The 20,608-nt window shown below is 41.0% G+C and overlaps 3 protein-coding genes across 3 annotated transcripts; 2 read left to right on the forward strand and 1 right to left on the reverse strand.

The window, feature by feature from the left end:
• Window positions 1-1,383: 1,383 nt before the first annotated feature.
• LOC118430337 (neuronal acetylcholine receptor subunit alpha-10-like) lies at window positions 1,384-10,575 on the forward strand. The gene is made up of 8 exons (XM_035841166.1): window positions 1,384-1,771; window positions 4,761-4,900; window positions 5,694-5,738; window positions 5,997-6,106; window positions 6,598-6,776; window positions 7,102-7,247; window positions 7,586-7,802; window positions 8,934-10,575. The coding sequence occupies exons 1-8, from the start codon at window positions 1,711-1,713 to the stop codon at window positions 9,512-9,514; spliced, it is 1,479 nt and encodes a 492-aa protein (XP_035697059.1). The 5' UTR covers window positions 1,384-1,710; the 3' UTR covers window positions 9,515-10,575.
• LOC118430386 (C-type lectin lectoxin-Thr1-like) lies at window positions 10,557-15,007 on the reverse strand. The gene is made up of 4 exons (XM_035841240.1): window positions 14,873-15,007; window positions 13,201-13,430; window positions 12,575-12,689; window positions 10,557-10,705 (listed from the first exon to the last, which is right to left on the reverse strand). The coding sequence occupies exons 1-4, from the start codon at window positions 15,000-15,002 to the stop codon at window positions 10,635-10,637; spliced, it is 546 nt and encodes a 181-aa protein (XP_035697133.1). The 5' UTR covers window positions 15,003-15,007; the 3' UTR covers window positions 10,557-10,634.
• A 360-nt stretch (window positions 15,008-15,367) lies between these two features.
• LOC118430389 (echinoidin-like) lies at window positions 15,368-17,055 on the forward strand. The gene is made up of 5 exons (XM_035841243.1): window positions 15,368-15,796; window positions 15,993-16,077; window positions 16,192-16,351; window positions 16,603-16,717; window positions 16,897-17,055. The coding sequence occupies exons 1-5, from the start codon at window positions 15,712-15,714 to the stop codon at window positions 16,962-16,964; spliced, it is 513 nt and encodes a 170-aa protein (XP_035697136.1). The 5' UTR covers window positions 15,368-15,711; the 3' UTR covers window positions 16,965-17,055.
• Window positions 17,056-20,608: the final 3,553 nt, after the last annotated feature.

The following is a 20,608-nucleotide window of genomic DNA, read 5'->3' on the forward strand; positions in this document are numbered from 1 at the left end:
TGGTTAACCTCACTTATCTTCTAGATATGGCGAATGGAAATTACAACTAATATACTCAGCGGGGAAGGATCCCAAAGGATTTTGCCCTGATGAAATAACCACAGTTTATTGCAAACAATTCATTATTAACAAACTATTTGTAATCAACCGCAGTTTATGTTTAATCAAAGAGACAGTTGCGGGTCATTCGAGTATGACATGTCACTCACTGAATGACGCTACTAAGCATCTAAACACATAACAATGTTATACAGAGAGTAGCATCATCATTTCATATCCATATCTCTGTTAACATGGGCTATATATTTAGATAATCGTCAAAACTGTTGCATTTTGTTCAATCCCTTGGTCTCAACAGAAAAAAAAGCCTCAATCGATAAGGCCATCTTATGGAACATGTTTCCAATTTGATTACCACTTTCGAACGCAATGGATGACAGGCCATAAATACTATCTGGCACTTATCATAGTACATAGAAATGGTCATTGGCGTCTCGTATTCATATTCATTACAAGCGAACTGTAAAAATTGTCATCGGAGGTAAGGAGGGTTTGCTGTACATATTATCAACATGTCGGAGAATGGAGGAGTAAAAAAGCCAACTTGAGAAGGATCAGAGGACTGATCGAAAGCTTGTTGGTAAGCGCTTTATTTTGTGCACCGATATATGGTCTTAAAATTGTAACATAAAGTCATATAGTTTTCATATTTCCACCAAAGCCATATATAGTACTGAGCTATCATGTATTGGACAGGGTATTAAAAGCATGAATGGACTTTGCTGTTTGACAGTTGTACATGGTACAATGTATGTGTAACAATGTGTATCTGCTTGGTAACATCTAGATTTACAACATTCGTCGGCTCCAGGATTCGTCCAAAAACGTACGTACAGGCCCTCAGTCACAGTCTGGCCAGAAACACAGCACAGTGTGGTCATCTCTCTATCCCTGTAGCTAGCTCTATATATGGAAACTAAGCAGATAACATAATGCATTCGTATTTTCTAAAAATTATGACTACTGGAATATGGACGGAATGGCAGATGCAGTTTATGTCAAGTGTTTTGTTCTGATTTGATACACGTACAGTCTCTTCTTTTTAAAGCACTACAAAGGTAAAGGTATTGGCCTAAAGTTATTGGCCTAAGAATACAGAAATAAAGTCGTGACATGACATAAGTAGGTTGAAAATGCTTTTAACGTTTTACATAGGTGCTCTAGATGTACACGTGAGTGATGTGACAACTTCTGTCTATCTACAGGAAAAGGCTAGACATGTCAGAAAATGATACTCATCTACAACACAGATTAACTAAGAGAAGACACGCCAATCTTAGTTATCTGCACTCTCAGGGGGTCTAGAATGATCCAGGAATAGAATCCCCCCTATTCATACACAGAGTATGTGCTCTTCCGGCGTAAGGCGGTTGTTTCTGTCATCATTCTCCTCCAGTAGCGGAGTCAGTCCCAGAGCTAATTTCCCAGTTATTTCCCGTACTGCACCCGCGTCGAATATCAATAAAGCCGCGTTCTTACGTTCATTTCGTTATTGATGCCCTGCCAGCTCCAATTCAGTCATAATGCAATGACAGATGAAAGTGTGCAGTCCTAATAGGAACCGCGGTGTTCCAGGGAAGTCAGAGCGTTGGGTTGTTGCCATCTTTCTCATCATCAACACCCGACCGGCAACAGGCGAAACTGCAGGACATGGCGCCCGGGTTTCTTCAGGTTGCCGTCTTTGTACTCATCTATTTCTTCTGCCAAAAAGGTGAGATTTCTTACTAAATATCAATCTGTTCACTACTATCTATTAGTTGTCATATATATCGCTGTGAATGTTGCAGACGTGTATGCATAGGTATATGGAAAATAACAGGTCTATGATTTTCTTGCTTATGATGTTTGGAACAGACATCTATAACATGTCCATAGAACAAAGACTAATTCTAAATCAAAACTATGGCTAACACCACTTTCCTGCTCCTCATATACAACGCTTTAAGGCAGACGTTCACGGATTTTTTTCCATAAAAAATCGCCTTGTTAAGTGCCCATAATCTACAATGTATACCTTGTAAGTTGATTCGTTGTTGAACATTATTTTAATCTTTAAGCTAACAAAAGACGGTATTGTTAGATTATTATGTTATGGTTTGAAACTTGGAAACAAATTTTGCCGCAGTTCCTGCATGCAATGCTGACATAGATTTTTTAAGAAGATGCAAGGAAATGTATCACTTCGCCCTCAAGGAATTTGTTAATACCTTAAGTTTGTTCAGTGATTTGTGTAAAGAAAACACACACACATATTTTCGCTTATCTGTTGTCCAATTTGTAAAGGAATTCCTCAACATGATCGCAATCTTTTTTAAGCTTTTATTAATTTTTTTTTCGGTACGGTATCTTATAAACAGAAACGCTATAATGTATACAATGCACGGTTACTGTTACGTGAAAATATCTGCATTGGCAATAAAGTTGTAATTGTCCCATTGCTTAGTAGGACTTTTAGATAGCTTAAAACCTCACTTTAAGACCCAAACCGAGCATCATGGCTTCTAAGAAAAAGGGGAAGACAACCGGGATCGCCCATGTCATAGTCACATCTACAGCTTGGTGTAAGCTGTAAAACTGATCCCTTAAAGAAAGTTCTAGTGAGTCTTATAATTGGCTTAGAATACAAGAGATCTTCCAAAGATAAGATGGCATAGAGGCCACACTGCGGGGTTCGTTCACTGCATCACTATTTTGTTATTTTCTCCGATTTTTAATAATGTAGATATTGTATGATACGTAAAAGTATGACTTAGAAGACGACAAAATACACAAAAAGAAAAAAGAAAATTCGTTCTTAATCTCTGAAATTCGTTGAGTATCTTTCGAACCCCGCAGTGACGCAAGCTTGACACAAGTGCGGTGGGAGCGCACCTTAAGTCTCCGGCAATAGCCACACTTCAAGAACCTTTAATCAAGAATGTTTTTGCAATCTAATGTTCCTGGGAGGGGGATTCGCAGAAAGCACTAGAGGAAGGAGAAATTGGTCGATTCTTCTCAAATTACCACACCATCACAGCTAGGCGACAATCTTTTATCATATTTCGATTAATACTTACATGTATTTCCACCCCAGTAATACCTGTTAATTTTGCTATGAAAAACCGCTTAGTTAGCTAAAAAGAACAATGATTTATCTATTTCCATAATACCACGATGAACGATACTAATATTAACCTAATTATGTGAATCGTAGCTTACATCTAGATTCGTTAGCGTCTTTCACACAAAATACAAGATTAATATAAGAGAATAGATCTTGCAGAAATAGGAGTAATAGTCCAGCGGAATTTGATTGTCCTTCAGAAAGCTCTACAATTGGATGTACATAGTATTATCTTGCCCCTCAGTCTAAGTGCTTCGTGGGGTATGTCAGCTCATTTTCTTTTGTCCTATTTAATTACGCCCCTTGAAGTACCTGTCTGCACTCGATTTCAGAGACTGATAATCTTGTCAATCTCTTAAATGGTTCATACGGCAGAGCAGGCCCCCTGGGTAATATAGATGATTGCTTCCTTTGTGCGGTTCGATAGCCCAAAGCGCCGAGCTAATTAAAAACTAATGGAGCTGAAAATATGGGATTTACGGAGTGCATACTGTACAATCCCTCTACTCATCCATTTTAATGTGAAAGGAGATATTTACAGTAATGTGGGTGAAGAGTCCATATGGCTATTTCAAATCGGTAACATGATAGCGGTTATTATTTGAGAATGTCCGCGGAGGATATATTAAAAAGCTTATCATCCTGGTTAATATCAGTGGAGATCAGAGTGTAATAACTAGATATCAAATATTTATAAGAAACACACCTTTTTGGTAAGAATGCTGCTGCGTCTGCTTATTAATAAAACTTATGGATCGATACAGAACCCCAGTAGACGATAGTCTACCCAGAGGTACCGACATTACCATTTCTATATCCGTAGTACATTTTGCTGAAGTTGCTTGAAGTCAGCAAATGTTCCAGAGAAATAACTCATAGATGCCATTAGTTATGTTTCCTAAGAGAGTGTCTAAAGTACACCTAGTGAGGAACTTAAGTTCTTTCCACAAGGGGGCTTGCATGTTTTATAAAGTTGTCAATTTTTGATTATGAAAGTTCATCCTTGATTTCCCCCTTTGATAGGATATAATGCTTGAAAAGCTCTGAAGGAAATTGAAGACTTGGCAACTTTTGTATAATTTAGATTGCTACCATCCATCAATTCAGCGTTCTTAAAAGCTTTCTATGCCAAATACATTATGCCGTACCCACGTACGTTCAATCATTAATAAATTTGATAGCAATATATCTGTACTGTCAGTATGTGAATGCATATTAACACCTGTGTCCAATAGCATTGTATTGTAAAACTGTCATTTGATATTTATGAAAACATGAGTAGGCTGTATTGAAAACGGATAGGTCAGGAACATATGTAACTTCATTGTAGATTATGTATATATGTTCGTTCTGGTCTGTTGCTGTAAAAGTCTTACCCTCAAGCGTAGCTATTGGTAGTTCTGAAAAATAAGTGTTAAAAATTAAACAAAACATAAACCGTATGTATGACCTACGTGAGATCTAGCCATATTGATTTTTCAAATGGACGACCTTCTTTTATGTACACGTAGTGGTAAATTATCTCGGCACTCTTTAACTAATGTTTCTGTGTTTTTGCATGTACTGTGAATACATTTCTTGATTTATCATATTTCAGAAGCACATTGTCTAGACGAAGTGTTACGCCTCCGATCAGACCTGTTGGCCAAGTATCAGAGGTCGGTCCGACCTGTTCGTGATTACAAAGACGGCATCACTGTATACCTCAACGTGGCACTCAGACAAATCACTGACTTGGTAAGTTACCCATAAACAAGCGTTGTACATCTCAAAATAGTTTCAACAAGCACGTCACCGGAACGTACTGCGCCTGCGCGAACCCTGGTGTTTTGGGGCTTGGTTTGGTCAACGTTGCATTGAAATCCCGCTTGTTGCACAGTATATGTTAGAGACATGGTTTCATGTAAAACGTACACGGGATTTTACCCTTATATACGCACGTACTTTCTTAAATGCGGCCCTTTAGTAAACCGGGGGTTTAGCAAGGTTTAGCATGTCTATACTTTTCGCGCAGGCGCAGTACGTTCCGGTGACGTGCTGCTTCAACAGGTTAGCAGGTAATAACAAGGGGTTGGCAAGTAATTGGAAAATTATTATATATAAGACCAATAAACTGATGACGTTTTTGTATACTATATACTACCCTCCTCATGGCTATATGATTCCGGACGAGTGGATTGGGAATACTGTACAGATTCAGTCACGTTTCAGACTGGATTGCCGCCGAAGCGCTACCTGGCGGCAAAACGTAGTACAAGTCATTCAGTCCCCACGAAGATAGCAGGCAGCGTACAAATAATAGATTAGTGTGTGTGCATGTGTGCTTGTGTGCGCGCGCGTTCGTGTCTGTCTACTTTTTTAAAATTTCAGCTGGGGATATTCAAATTCAAAGTAAAATTGTCATGGAACCAGTTTTAAAATAAATACTTTAAGATACTTATCCATCTATTTATTGATCTAGATACCTAATCAGTTTCTTTGTATAATGTAAATCAAATTTTGTCATCATTAAATCATCACTCCTCCTCAGGATGAGAAGAACCAAGTTTTGAAGACATTCTGTTGGCTGAGAGTGGTGAGTTCTTTTGACTCGTGTTCAATGTTACAACGTAGAAATTGTTCTATGTGCCACACGCTACATTTCTTTTGAATGCTGCTTTTAGAATTGAAGCCCAAAAAGTGGACCGTAAGGCATTCTGTTGAGTCAGCATGAGTCGTTGGCATATATCATGAATTGTAAATTGAGCAGCCTGAAATAAAGATATGAATATGACGATACAAATGATGAACTTGGCATGGCTTGTAATTCAAGTCTCTTTCATCACATGTACAGTACTGGAAAGATGAGTATCTCGCGTGGAACAAGACGGAGTATGGGGAGATATCCAGCATCATGTTTCCTAGCAGGGACATCTGGATACCGGACATCTACCTGTACAATAAGTACGGATCCACCATATTTTCTGGTTAGGTCTTCTATAGGTTTTTAAAACAACATCTATGTTTATGAAGGTTAGACATCCAGGAAAACAATATATATTCAAATACAGTTCAATCTCTACAAATGGATAAAATAACGGAGATCTATTTCCGTACGTTTCGTGCGACATCCATCACTCTTCTTCAGTGAATAAGAATGGTTTGGCAGAAATAATCCGATTTCATCCGGTTATAGAGATTGAATTGTATTTGAATAATCAACATCTAGTTTATCAGATTTATGACTTGTTTTAGGTCACAAATGTACCCCCAAAGGGGAACAACTTTGTGTACTGAAACTTAAAACTCTTCTTTTTTTTCATTTTGATCCTAAAAGTGTAGCTCTGTGACCAAATGTTGAATACTGAGTTTCTTATCACTGGAGTATGCTGTATGCATAATTTCAATGTTCTACGTATACCTTCTAATTTTCTTTGTTTATTGCGCCACTGCAGTGTAGACGAGCAGAGTGACGGCGGCTTACAACCGGGAACTAACGTGAAGGTGACGTCAGAGGGTGAAGTGTCATGGCTGACTCCCTCGTCGTTCACCAGTTCCTGTAAGATTGACATCGGGCCGTTTCCTTATGACGACCAACACTGTATTCTTCACTTCGGATCCTGGACCCATACAGGTAAAACAAGGTCTATGTTCTTATTCAATAAATGAATTTAGATTCATCCTCAAAGTTATTGAGTCTTGTCGAAGATGACGGAATGCACGTAGTCCCTACCGATATGGAAATATGGGAGTCAACAACATGATACACTAGCCTCGTTGCCGTGCGTCTCGCGAGAGTTTATGTAGCGCGAGAGTTATTACCAGAGGGAATTTAAAAACATGTCTATTCGCAGTTTTCGCGTCTTGAAAGCTTCCCAAGAAGCACAACGTTGTTTTTTGCTGTGTCTAACTCTTGAATATTTCGTGAAAATGTCCTGAATGTGTCTCTCCGTTTCCAGGTGTCCAGGTCGACCTACAAAACGCGAGTGACGCGGCAGATCTGTCTGACTTCGCCGATAACGGAGAGTGGTGGCTGATGGGCATGCCGGTCAGGAGGGAAGAGAAGTTCTACAGCTGTTGTCCTGAGCCTTATCCTAATCTGAAGGTACTGATGAACCTTGTTTATGCGCCGTGTCTCCTGGCAGCTTTCGTTGTGGAAGATACGTGTTGTATTTCTAATGCTGTGGTCTTGATTTGGACACTTTGAAGAAGACGTCGTGCAGACTGTTAGTTTCTTTGTGGCAAACTTTGGATCATGGAAAGGATTTGTCTTGGCATGTAGTTATCTTGTTAAGTCTAGGCATGCAAGTAGCTTTTTATGTTGTCTTAGCAAAATACTATCCAGGAAGAGGTCTTCTTTTTGTTCGTCCGTCGACAACAACGATGACCAATGACAGCCACAAAAGTGATATAACAATGTGGTATTTTTCTTCGGCTTTGCAGTTTTCAATCAATCTCAGGCGGCGTCCGATGTTCTACTTCTTCAACCTGGTGCTGCCGTGCCTGATCCTGCTGCTCATCAACCCGCTGGTGTTCTACCTGCCGCCCGACTCCGGAGAGAGGATGGGCTTCTGCATGACCATCCTGCTGGCCCTGGTCGTGTTCCTGCAGCTCGTGTCCGAGTCCCTGCCGAAGACTTCCGACAACATCCCGCTCATAGGTGAGTACATTGGGGATATACATCTCATCGTAACTGCCGTGTGGTGTGCATTGAGAGGCTTTATTTGTCCATTAGCTGTGATGCAAATTCTGAATTGTACACTGCTAATCTTCCTGGACATAAAATTACACACATGACATGACATAACGTAACACATACAAATACTTACAATTATTTACAGTTCAAATCATTCCATGTGGATATGGATCTATATATGGAAGTCTTCTATATAGACTATTTTTTCAGAAGGTTGATGACTACAATTTTCCTTCATTGTAGGTGACCTCCTTGCTTGACGAAACTGACGAGTGGGAATTTATCTGTTTTTTTTCTTTGCTAACTCCCGACAACGTTCCGCTCATAGGTGAACATAGGGTTAATGACCCGCCCTGAGGCGTAGCGGACGAGGTCGTTTATGAGGTGGTTTATAGGAACCGCCATGAATTATGGCACCGTATACACCGAAGGAAAGGGGGTCATTAACGTTATCATCATATAGACATTGCCGAATATCTAGACATGACGACTCCGGAGAGCGCATTACGTTAGCCCATAGACGAGATCCAGTTTGTTCGTCCGGCCCTTTTTTTTGCTGGCCAGGGTGGATTCTTGCTCTCCCTACCTTTCAAAACTTGTTACCTATGTGGCTGGGTGATAAAATCTCACCAGCACTTCCTGCACTTTTCGTATACAGCACTGTTTGCGATCTATCTCTATATACTACAAACGCGTCCGAACTGCCGCCATTTTGTTCACTCATTCGCGGTATGTGTGGCTCTCGTTCCCAGAGTTGTAAGTCTTCTACTCACAAATCATGTACAGTACTCTGAGAACGAGACCTATGCCCGTATTTTTTAACCAATGGGAACCTTGGAAAAAGCAGGTGGTTATGGCCTCATAATCACCTGGTCTATGGGGGAAATGGAGCCTTCTGATCCACGGCGCCTGGCTATATGATTATAAAATATATCTCCTCGATACCTTTGAAGTCTCCTTAAGTGCAAAGAGGCTCCATGTGAAGTGCAAATGTATGTTTATCAAAGTTGATAACTGAAACGTTCCTTCATCGTTGCCATCAAATGTCCTTTTGACGCCACTGGAGTTAACCTCTTCTTTCCTTACTAATTACAGGGAAGTTCTTTGCCGGAACCATCTTCCTGCTTGGTCTAACCGCTATGGCCAACATCATCATCCTGCACCTGTACTACCAAAGGCCTGGGTCAAAAGCAGTACACCCTGTCATCCGCAAGATCTTCCTCGTGTACCTCGCCAAAATCTTCTGCGTTACTAACTCGTCGGAACAGGACGACGACGAGAAGGATGGAAACGACAGCCCGGACACTTTGAAGATATCAAACCCGTTCGTGGACCTGACCCAGACGTTCCCCTTCGGCGGCTCGGCACCGAACTCTCCCGACCCTGGCTCCCGGGACTACGGCACCTGGGACTGCTCCGGACGGGTCCGAAGGAGAGAGCCTCCGCGAGTCACCTTCAACCTCGAGGCGATGCAGACCAACTCCTTGATCTACCTGAAGGAAATCCTGCGAGCGGTGAACGTCATCGTCAAAGACATCAAGGAGCAAAGAGCGGATGAGCACGTGGAGCTGGAGTGGAGGGATGTGGCGATGATAATGGACCGCGTGGCTCTGTTCTTCGTCATAGTGGCAACGGTCGCGCTCTCCATGGCCATTTTGTTGTTTAGTGGTTTGTAGTACAAACCAACAACCGCTGCGTATTAAAGTTGAACACTTGAGGGCCTACGACCTCAATGTACTTGATGCGTGTAGCGACAACTAAGATGTCAAAAAGAAGCCCCCAATTGTAAAGTGGGTCATCTATATGAACAAATGTTCGCCAGTCCTTTCTGAGTCCAAATTTCTTTATCAGGTAGCAAATTTGAGATCGATTGGATCTGTGGACAGAGGGCAGCCACGGCATTACCGAATACCGACCGAAAATCTCACACCCTCTCGCGGAACAATTTTGCGCACGCTGTTCACGCTTTGCCATCTTATACATGTATGGCCGCCATATCGGAAATTTGTAATCTGAACGCTGATTGGCTTGTGCCAAATAAGGAAAGCTCGTTAATATTTATAACCAAGGCACCTCAAGAGTTAAAAACCTCAAGGTAATTGGCAGAGTCGACCAAAGGAATACTGTATAGCCGCGGGATGGCTCTGCGAAGGAGAATGTTTGACATAGGCACTTGTACATATCGCTTTTCTGTGATTAGAAATTGTGTGCTTTAGAATAACGTTGCAGTAGAAACTGTGGTACAAAACGTACATGTGGAAATATTTTTCAGTACTTAATTTTTACTTTATTGTGGTTTTGTGAATTGGTGAATCATAGCCTCGCTGTTCACCTTCAATTTCGCCAATACACGCAGAAACAAAGGTACTAAAGCAGTTTACATGCTGAAACTAAGTGAACGCATAGTCTTGTTATACGTGTGTCTGAATTTGTGGCCATATAGTCGTTGATTGTTAGCCCAGTTGTAAGATTTACATCTGACAACTGTGGTTGTGCATTTGTACTTAACCTTTTTATAGAGAGTGGTATATTTCGATTAGCTTTGTCTCCAATCAGCTATGCTTAAATGAATATTAACGTGCTTGTGAAGAAGCTAAAGGAAAAACGTTGAAACACTACCTATTCAGAATTACCTCTACCAACGCAGATGAACTTTCAAGTTCAGATTGAGAAACACTACTTATGGCTAAGAATTTTAAAAAAATGAGAAATAAATCATGTGTTATAAGATTGTTTATTGTACGTGTAGTACGTATACGTTATTAGTCGAAGTCATTTTGTTTATGGCTTTAAACTTTACTCCAGATGAATTTTACACGTGAACGGCCTGAGTGCCCCACAGTCAAGGTCATTCCATTCACCTTCAGCTGTAAAAAAAAAAAAGATATAAGTTGAGTAGCTGAGCGAAACAGTGTAGGGGAGACGCAGGCCAAGCCTTGGCACATTGAAATGTGTACATAAAGGCACAGAAAGACAGTGCCAATAACTCAACTTTCTGACATTACTGGCATACAAACTTACCCTCATATGAAAGCCCATCATCTCATCTCAGCTGTGATAAAATCCCACTGTCATTAGAAATCATACGGCATAATTTGCAGAAAAATACGCCCAAACCCTACCACCCCCTCAAACTCATAACAACCAAGGAAACAGACCCTTACACAACCAGGAAATAGTCCCAACTTCATATCCCCTGATAACCACCAAAACTCAGCTGTTGGGCCATAATCAGAAGGTAGAAACCCTCCCCAGTCACATTGACCTCAAAACTGCCAGAATTTCTACCCATTTTTCCAAGAAAAAAAATCTTAAAGTTTTAGGCCCTGAACTACATTCGACCACCATCAATTTGCATGCCGAATCGCTGGCGGATCCCCTGTAAGTCAGCCAGAGAGCGCCAAGACAAAAAAACACACATATACCGAAAGACTGTAGGGGTGATATCGACTATTGTCCTACATGTTACAACATTACAAAAGGTCCAACCACCAAGGTTTGAGTGACGAACTGGCATTTCAAGTTAACTACCATCTAGAATGTCTGTTTCTTAACCCTATTCAGACCGGGCTTTTTTGGTCATCCCTGGACCGGGGGGGGGGGCTTTTGAGGCCCTCCACTTCTAAGTCCTATAACTCTTGAACGACGTACCGTAAGGCCACCAAATTTTTAGGACATAATGTCGACGTAATATCTGACAGGTATGTGACGTTTGACGTTACGTTGACGTAAGATGACGTAATTATGACGTCATCAATTTGATTATATTGGCCAAACCCATGAAAAAGGGGTATTCTCAGAAAACTTCAAGTTATGCTTCAAAAATGTAACAACAAGTGCAGATAACATAATAATAATATTTGTTACGCCTTGCGTTGTCAATAGCAACATCAATGACGTCAATATGACGTCATAAAATGACGTCATGCACATCTAAGATACGAGTTGGGCTCCGCCATATTATATCCACCACCGTGAATTTTTTTAAATACTTTTTTTGCAACAAATAATCACAAAGGGCAATGATTATAGACTAAATTCATTCATTTAGATGGTTTTTGATGAAAAAATACCAGGTAGTTACAAATAGCGTGTTATTCTTGATCTGGCCATTCGGTCCGCCATCTTGGATTTGGGGCTGATGACGTCATCAAATTAGCATAATTTATGTATATATAATTATAAAAGATATTCTAAATAATATAAGATTTTATTTATGTTATAAAATCGGAGTAATATAGCAAATAAATGTGAAAAATACATTGTTCAAACCAAAAATAGTGATTTTTGGCAAAACTGCCTGTCAACAAACGGTTGCCATGGCAACAAGAAAAAATGGAAAATTTGTCAAACTTCGTGGAATTGTTGCCAACAATATTTCAGGAAAACTCACCAAATTTGGTGGCTCTAGCATAAGCCGCTCTGGCGTTATAGGACATCGAAGTTAGCGCGGGCCTCAAAAGCCCCCCCCCCCGGTCTGAATAGGGTTAAAGCTCCTTATTATACCAAAAGCAAATTCACAACCTTTTGTTTAGACTTGACCTACCAATTTACAAGTCCTTTTCTTGTGGGAGTTCAATGAACAAAGTTGCCACCCATCAGGGGTGTTAGCTACTTTGCATGTGCAATAACCGACATTGAGGGTGTGTCCTCGCTGGAAATCTACTTCATGTAACGCAGATACAATCCCCCCACTCCACCCTCCTACATCAACAAGTGTGAGTAACAGTCCTTACCGCCCTTGTCCCAGAATTCCACACAGTCCTCTCCGTTGTAAGCCTCGTCCGGTTGTCCCGGAGCCCATTTCAGGTAGTTTTCGTCTGTTCCATCAGTCCAGGTAAACTCCCCGTCCTGAGGGGAAACGGAGGTTGGTTTTAATAATCTCCCCGCAGATCCTACCGTGGCATAATATAGTATCAAAAGAGTAGTCAAGCCGGCGTAGGAGTGTGTTTGGCTGCCGGGGATCTGCCATCACTGAAACAGGGAGGTGCATTTCTATTCAACAATGGTGTTGCTGCCCCTCCCTGTGTATATGGCAAATGTACACCTCTTGGCTGACTACAATCCTTGGCCACCATATACATAAGTCTACCCCCCCCCCCATCAGATCAGACCAGTTTCTTCGTGTTATAACGTTAATTTGATTTTTTATTTATTGTGGTTGCACACAATGCAATACTGAGTACATGGCAAACCCAGCGGTGTTGGGTGCCAATACATACATGTCACAGATACATTTACACTTCTCACAGATTACACATAATTGAGTCAAATGTTTAACGTTAGCGTGTTCTTCAAATGAAACAAAAGTTATGAGATCTTTTGATGGTCACTCCTAAAAAAACTTTGAGATAGCCAGTACCGCGTTGATGTCGTTGAGCCCGATCCACGTCCTGACGTAGTGTGCGGTCAGCCCGTACACGAAGTTGTTTTCCTCGGGGCTGTGGATGGACACGACGTTTGACGCGAACAGTGCACACATCCTCTCCGCCTGCCGCCAGGACAGGGCGTGGTCGAAAAACCGGTAACAGGCGCCCTCCCACGGGATCCAGTACGGGGGGCAGGAGGTCACCGCTCGGTTCTGGTGGAAACCTTTGTAGGAAGAAGCCATTTTAGTGTTCATAACTTTATTACCAGAATAGATACTGCTTATGTGCAGTCAAAACAGACAGTCGCCTTCTCTCTTCCAATGATACATCCTCGCTCTCAGGAAGAATTAGACATTGCTCATCGACAAGTAGAGACAGAGGTATGTATCTATCTTGCTAGTATTAGAACTTGAGCTCATGACAACATGCAAATACATACTGCTGTGATTACAAGAAAATAGCCTGGATACCATCCTATTTCTACCGCGGCTCCTTAAAAGTGGACTCTCTGCACTTGGGGCACCGGTGCGATACTACGGGGTTCGTTAACTGCGGCGCTGCTTTTTTTTTGGCGATTTTTTTAGTAATTTATATATTGCGTAAAAGTATGATTTAGAAGACAACAAACTACTCACAAAACGGAAGAAAATTAGAAAATTCATTCTTCATCTCTGAAATTCGTTGAGTCATCTACAAACCAGTGCCGCACCGGTTCCCCAAGTGCAGTATTAAAGAGTCCACATTAAGGTCAGGCCCCGGTAGGCTGCCCATGATGGTATCCAGGCTAACAAGAAAATGCAACTGCCTCGCACTTTTATCTTGTAAGTAGGCATACTTATGTAAGGTTCTAACATGCGACATCTGTGTAGGTAGAAAGGTGTTCACACACTAGGAGTACGAGGGGCGTGCAATTAGTAATGGTCCTGACCCATTTCCCATAGCAGGAGATTAATGAAACTTGGCACAGTTATTAGTCTTTCTCTTCATAGGAATCACCCAGAGTTATGCATTTCTCCCATCGTTTGATGCAGCTCTGGACACCGATTTTGTAGGACACCCCAGGTTGGTCCTCCAACTGATGCCTCATCAATGGCACAAGAGGGACGACCAGGTCTGGGAGCTGTTTCCACAGACTTCCAGCCACGTTTGAATTCAGGATGCCAGCGTTTTACAAGGTCATATGATGGGGCATCATCACCATAAGTTTCATTTATTTCATCAAAAGTCTTCTTTGGTGTGCGTCCTTTCAAATACAAAAACCGGATCACTGCGCGACACTCAACTGGTTCCATTTCACACCTGGTCCATTTCGCACCTGACTAAGTTCAAACACCAGTAAATCAGAAACCACAATTAGTTCAGAGCTGTCTTTTGCAACATAACCCATAGAGATATGAATTATTACACATACAAAACTTCACAACTGGAAGTGGGTCAGGACCATTACTTATTGCACGCCCCTCGTATTACTTGTCTAGAATTTGAATAATGAAAATAATGAATGACGTATAGCTAGTCTAACCAAGCAATTTTGGCTGCTGATATGAATATGGTTTACAACATTTACGGGAGTTAACCAGCCATGTAGTTACGCCAAATGTGTGTACCTTGTAATTGACATCTACAGCCATTGTAATGATAAGACGTTTGGATCTGACTTCTTACCTTTCCCCAGAGGTCCCCCAGTACATCCACTCAGGGACACGGCAAAAACTACGACCAGAAACACTCCCATATTTTCACACCTTGTGTTCCGTGGAGAATAATGTAGTGTGTGTGCACTTCGTAAAAACATCTAACATGCTTGCTTTTTTAGTATCAAACTAATATTGACATAAAAATTACAATGTGTGATTGGCCACGTGGGTCATAAAAGTAAAAGGTCACAAACATCCTTTGGCAGATAAGTCTTAAGATACAAAGGGCTAAACATGATATGTTGCCCTACTTTATGTAACTAAGGAATATAGACAAATTTATGTTCCTTATGAATTTAGAAAAACCTTTGCTTATAAAGCATAGCTGTTCCTACATTTTCAGTATCACAAAGAAGCCAGAAGAAGTCGAACTCACTTAGTATAATACGATTCTTGTGTTGGTCGACATTGTATATATTTCACGTATCTTTTGTTTGACACTTAACCCAGTGGGTATGTATATACAATAAAGGTCTTTGGTCTATTCTATTAACATTGAATAGCCAATGAGTTTATGTGATATATCATTTTAAGGACAATGTCCAAAATTGAACACAACATAATACAGACCTCGACAGCTGTTTGGCTACATATTTTGGATACAAGTGTTCCGAGGACCTTCGACTCATCAAACATGTTAATCTCTCTTTCTGTACCACCTCCCACGGTATGTGAGAAAACTTCAGCTGAACAAGTACTGTGTATATAAAGAAGTATTGATTGTACGAAATGTATATAGTCAATTGAGACATAAAATTACAGTGAACCGTAGTCTTTTGATTTTCAATTAAGACAAAGCGTCGACAAATGCAAGCGGCCATGTGTTGGACTGTAGCATTTTGTGTGTTATCAATTGCCTTCTTCAATGTTGAGGGGCAGTTTTTACCCTCTGGTAGTTCAAATTTCTCATTATTTTCTATTTGACAATGAATCATGTAGTGTTTTATAACGGTGGTCAAATACTTCACAATTCTCATTCATATTTACTTGCGAATCTTTGTTGAGATGTTCCGGAGAAGACCACTACAATCTTTAAATGTACAGAAGGGGATATCAATAACCACATTTGTGTTATAATCTAACCACAGAAGAGATCATCGAACAGTTTCAACAAGTTTCCTGTACCGATCTGTGCCCGCTGTACTGGTACCCGCACAACGGAAACTGTTACAGGTAACACACGTTTTAACGAACATATTTTACGATATACTAGATGTATCTCAATGCGACGATAACATAGTCAGCTAAGCGTTAAACCAAGCGTTTACTAATGACATGTCCCAATAGGTTCTTTGGAGTGGCGATGTCCTGGCACGAGGCAGAAGCCCTGTGTAACATGTATGGCGGCCATATTGCCTCCATCAGCAGCAGCGAAGAGAACACCTTTGTGTACCACTTCATCTCACCGTTTGAGCGGGCCTGGATCGGGCTAAACGATATGTACAAGGTATTGAATTCATTATGTTCATGATGGCATTGATAACCGCAAGCTCCGAAGATACATAACTAAGTTTACCGTCTATTTCTCATACATTTGCGTCATATTATGTTTTGCACTCTGAATCGTGCACATATTGCCTTCTATAAAAACCACGACGCTTTTATGCTCTATCTCCTTTTTGTTATCTCGAAAATGACCACAACTCTGCCCCTCCCCGACATAACGCTGTTTTTGTTCTATTTTCTGCTCTGTACTAGGAGGGGACATTTGTGTGGTCTGACGGTACAGACGAAACCTTCACCAACTGGGCCCCGAACCAGCCTGACAACGCTAACATAGGAGAGCACTGCGGCGAGTTCTACAATAACGCAGGTTAGTTTTATATAACTCATGATTCAACTCAATATGTAACTACTGCATACAAATGAAATTGTTCATTCTGACTTGTGGCATGTATTGCAACCATTTGCGAAGATAAACTTGGAATTTATTCGTAATTATGTCATAGAAATTTGACCTGATTTAGGGTTTGTCTTGTATTTTCCATCCAGCTCCAGGCCAGTGGAACGACCTTCCTTGTAACCAAGATCGACCATTCATGTGCAAGCTTCACATGTGATGAGTATCTACATCGATCCCGTTGATACTCCTAACCCACTATCAACAACTCATAGGCGCGAGAACAGACCAAATAAATACTTTGGGATGAATGGAGAGCGAATCTTTATTCACAACTTACTTGCATGTTCTACACGAGATCTGTATGTGATATTTTTATACCTGTATGTGATAATTTTATGAAATTAAGTATAACCCCTTTGATATTGTAACAACGTTAACGGGTATCAACAGAACCTACATTTTGAGAAGTTATGGCTAACATTAGTACAATGTTTAATGGAGAAGTGAACCTGTTCGACAACTCAAAAGCATTGGGCTCACTACATGTACTAGAATTCTCGACTGAACCACTCAGTCCTTTTCAGCCATCTTTCTCAACTTCTTTTTAAAGTAGTTAACCAACTCAGATGAACTTTCAGACAAGCACAACGTTTGTTAATACCCCCTCACATTAGGCGCGATTCGATCGGACGACGAGTCTGCGAGCTCTTATTTACGAGGAGGCATGACCCTGACGCCGACGAAGAAATTGCAGAGTTCCCCCTTCCCGTCAGAGTCATGCCTCCTCGTAATTTAGAGCTCGCAGACTCGTCGTTCGATCGAATCGCGCCTAATGTGAGGGGAGTATAAAGACGGGTATTTGTATAAAGAAGGGCTATTGGACTTTTTTCGATAGCTCTATTATCGACACATTTACCCCTGGAAGTGGGCTCATGACAAATATGTCAGAGATGGCATACCCACACTTCTGGTACAGGCTTAGAGCATTGAGATGAAATTCGGTGGTGCTCATAAACATCTCCCGGACTCCGTCAGACTTGCAGAAATCTTCAAAATGTCTTACAAGACGCCTGGCAAGACCCTTGCGTCTGTAGGAAGGCAGGACACACATCCGGGTTAGCTCTGCTCTGGTGTCACTGACTCTGTCTAACGCAACCGTTCCCATTATCTTCGACTTCTGCCCGTCGACTGCAACCCAAAACCTGCATCCGGTCTTACCATACCAGGTGAAGATGTCCTGCAGTTCTTGTTGATTCCGCTGGCGGTGCCCCTGATGCATCTTCCACAGACACCCACAGCAAGATAGGAGAGCAACGAGTGGGGCTAACACGACGGACAGGACTATAGATCCAGTCATTGTGTAGAATATAACCAGAAAACAAATAACCAAAATCTTGCCCACTGATTTCATCATAAGCCGTGAGGCTTTCCGTAGGTTGACTACTTCTTGGAAAAGATTAGACAGCACCATCTCGGTGACTTGTTGTGTTTCGTTTTGTCGAAGGTCTCTGATGATCACCTCGCTGTTTTCCATAGCGCTGAAAAGTTGAAACACGTAATGCCAACGTAACCTGTTGGGATTGGATATTTTCATAAAATTATGAACAGATAAAAAGGCATCATTTGCAAGCAAAGTCACAATATTCACCCTTTACCTGACAAACTACTGTTAAGTTTATTACACTCAAATACATTGAGAAAGATTCCTCCAGCTTTTTGCTACATTATGTAATATACACAACAAGTTGTCTGTATACGTAACTATTAACCGTCTTGTCTATGTCATTGACCGTATGAATTTCTTTGGAGAAGAAGAGGAAGGAGAAACTGACCTAAAACGATATGTTTTAAATTCTTTCATAGTATTTGAAGGGAAAGATCGATAAGGCAAAGTATATCTTTTGATTTCTTTACAACGGTTTTACTTATTCAATGTGTCTGCTAAAGACAAAAGTAACAAATATTTGTGGTGTTAATTGAATGAATATTTCAATACATCAAGTTTGCAAGCGATAAAGTTTCGATGTATATCTTGTTTGTTTTTCTTTGATTACACATGTTCTAAGATATGTGTACCTTTTTTAGTCCACTAACTGTATTTTGCTAGATACTGTCAACACACATCAAATTGATAGATGTATTAACCTGTGTTTATTTCTCGCTGGCTGGGGTTAATGACCCCTCCGTAGCGGCAACAATAGGCCCGACCGCTAGGAGCGCGATTTTAGTCAGGCTAATAGATTGTATATTGCCATACGAAACATAAAATCAGTAACGTAGTAGAGGAAAGAAAATAATGAATTGCAAAGTAACCAGTGACCCGGTGCCTATTTACCAATGATTGATAATAGGTACAAGGTTCACTAAAAGTAACTGAACATCGTCTGTCCAGCCCCCCCCCCCCAATACAGCCCAAAACGGCTACAATATTTAAGTATATATCGAGTGTATATGTAGTCGTTTTTAATTTAACGTGTGAGTGACCTGTTTGAATCGACAGAACGAATCATTGGCTTTCGTGAAACGTGAAATGAATACAGTTTTACGTACCACCCCCTCCCCACACATATAATAGGCATATACTGAATCCGGGCGTGGTCAAATAAATTAGTTTCAGCAGACAGGATATCTGTTAAGCATCACACAAGCTTATACAAAGGAAAACATAACAGACAGTGTACCTGTACTATTATAGATTCACAAATACAGTCACTCTGTTTCAGTCGTCTTGGTAGTCACTATGACTCAGCTCAGTGCATGAGGTGCAGCTGACGTATGACCCAAAAAGCTTAGCCCCCTGACCTATGAACTTTGTTCTACTGAGACTTCGCGCGAACTTTGAACCACAGGTCGGACGCTTCTCTCCCACTCTTCTGATTCGAGTCGATTTTGCCCTTGCTACCTTTAGACTTTGGCATTTCTAGACTTTGCCATTTTTCATCCATGATAAGGACATGTGACTTTAAGTTAAGCTTATAGAAAGCCCATTGACTCACTGTGTTCTGCAAAATGTAAAGGACATGTCTATTGACAGGAACATTCTGTCAAAAGTGCAAACGAAATTCTTATCGACAGGATCATGCTGGCCAGGTGTATTTACAAATAGAGTTCAATGGCGTCATGCATTCGCCAAATGATGTTAATCTTTTCGATTAAGGTTTCGATATACATTACGTCACTTGTAAAGGGTAACATCACTTGGTCAATATAGCGGTATTTCAACAAGGGTATGAGTGGTAATAAGTGTGCCTTATGCCATATACGTTGGGGAAGTACAAGGGCGAGCAAAAGTCTGAAAGTAACAGTTCACTTTGCTGGACCGTCCTTGAAATGTGCTTTCTGCAGTAGTCTATTTTGCCGCTAGTTGGCGCTAGAGTCACGTAGGCGCTTTCCTCCCATGTGGTATGGCCGCCACGATTGAGATTTATATGGAAGATATAAGTCGATGACAGAGGGTCACGGGGCCATGGCCCTCCTGTGTTCCTTATGAAAACATGTCGTTATAATGTATCAACACGTGTCATAGACAGACGACTAGTGTTTCTTTTAAGCGATTTGATACAGTCTTAAAAGTATGTCACAATTCTGATGGATGGCAAGAAATGTCAACAGAAGGACTTCTTTGGTCACGGAGTCTTCAGTCATGCGAGGGACAAGCAAACGTGGTAACGACTGCAGAAATCGGTTTAAAACTTGAAAAACGCAGTCATACTAGCCTCTACCAGGTTCCCAAGGTCGCTAGAAAAATACTACAAAATAGACTGAAAACACACCAGAGGAGTTGGTTGGCCGAGGAATATAGTTTGTGACCTGTATTCCTCGGCCCACCAACTCCTCTGATGTGTTTCAGTCTATTGCCAT

The sequence above is a fragment of the Branchiostoma floridae genome, chromosome 14, assembly GCF_000003815.2.
Source record: "Branchiostoma floridae strain S238N-H82 chromosome 14, Bfl_VNyyK, whole genome shotgun sequence".
In the NCBI taxonomy this organism is placed as follows: Eukaryota; Metazoa; Chordata; class Leptocardii; order Amphioxiformes; family Branchiostomatidae; genus Branchiostoma; species Branchiostoma floridae.

Excerpts from the sequence above, each read along its gene's own strand:
- LOC118430386 (XM_035841240.1), bottom strand. The coding sequence starts at position 15,002 with ATGTTTTTACGAAGTGCACACACACTACATTATTCTCCACGGAACACA. Across the intron at positions 13,431-14,872 it reads TGGGGGACCTCTGGGGAAAG|GTTTCCACCAGAACCGAGCG; the intron begins GTAAGAAGTCAG and ends CTTCCTACAAAG. Across the intron at positions 12,690-13,200 it reads GGCTCAACGACATCAACGCG|GACGGGGAGTTTACCTGGAC; the intron begins GTACTGGCTATC and ends GTTTCCCCTCAG.
- LOC118430389 (XM_035841243.1), top strand. The coding sequence starts at position 15,712 with ATGCAAGCGGCCATGTGTTGGACTGTAGCATTTTGTGTGTTATCAATT. Across the intron at positions 16,078-16,191 it reads CACAACGGAAACTGTTACAG|GTTCTTTGGAGTGGCGATGT; the intron begins GTAACACACGTT and ends ATGTCCCAATAG. Across the intron at positions 16,352-16,602 it reads GGCTAAACGATATGTACAAG|GAGGGGACATTTGTGTGGTC; the intron begins GTATTGAATTCA and ends GCTCTGTACTAG.
- LOC118430337 (XM_035841166.1), top strand. The coding sequence starts at position 1,711 with ATGGCGCCCGGGTTTCTTCAGGTTGCCGTCTTTGTACTCATCTATTTC. Across the intron at positions 4,901-5,693 it reads TCAGACAAATCACTGACTTG|GATGAGAAGAACCAAGTTTT; the intron begins GTAAGTTACCCA and ends ACTCCTCCTCAG. Across the intron at positions 7,803-8,933 it reads CGACAACATCCCGCTCATAG|GGAAGTTCTTTGCCGGAACC; the intron begins GTGAGTACATTG and ends TACTAATTACAG.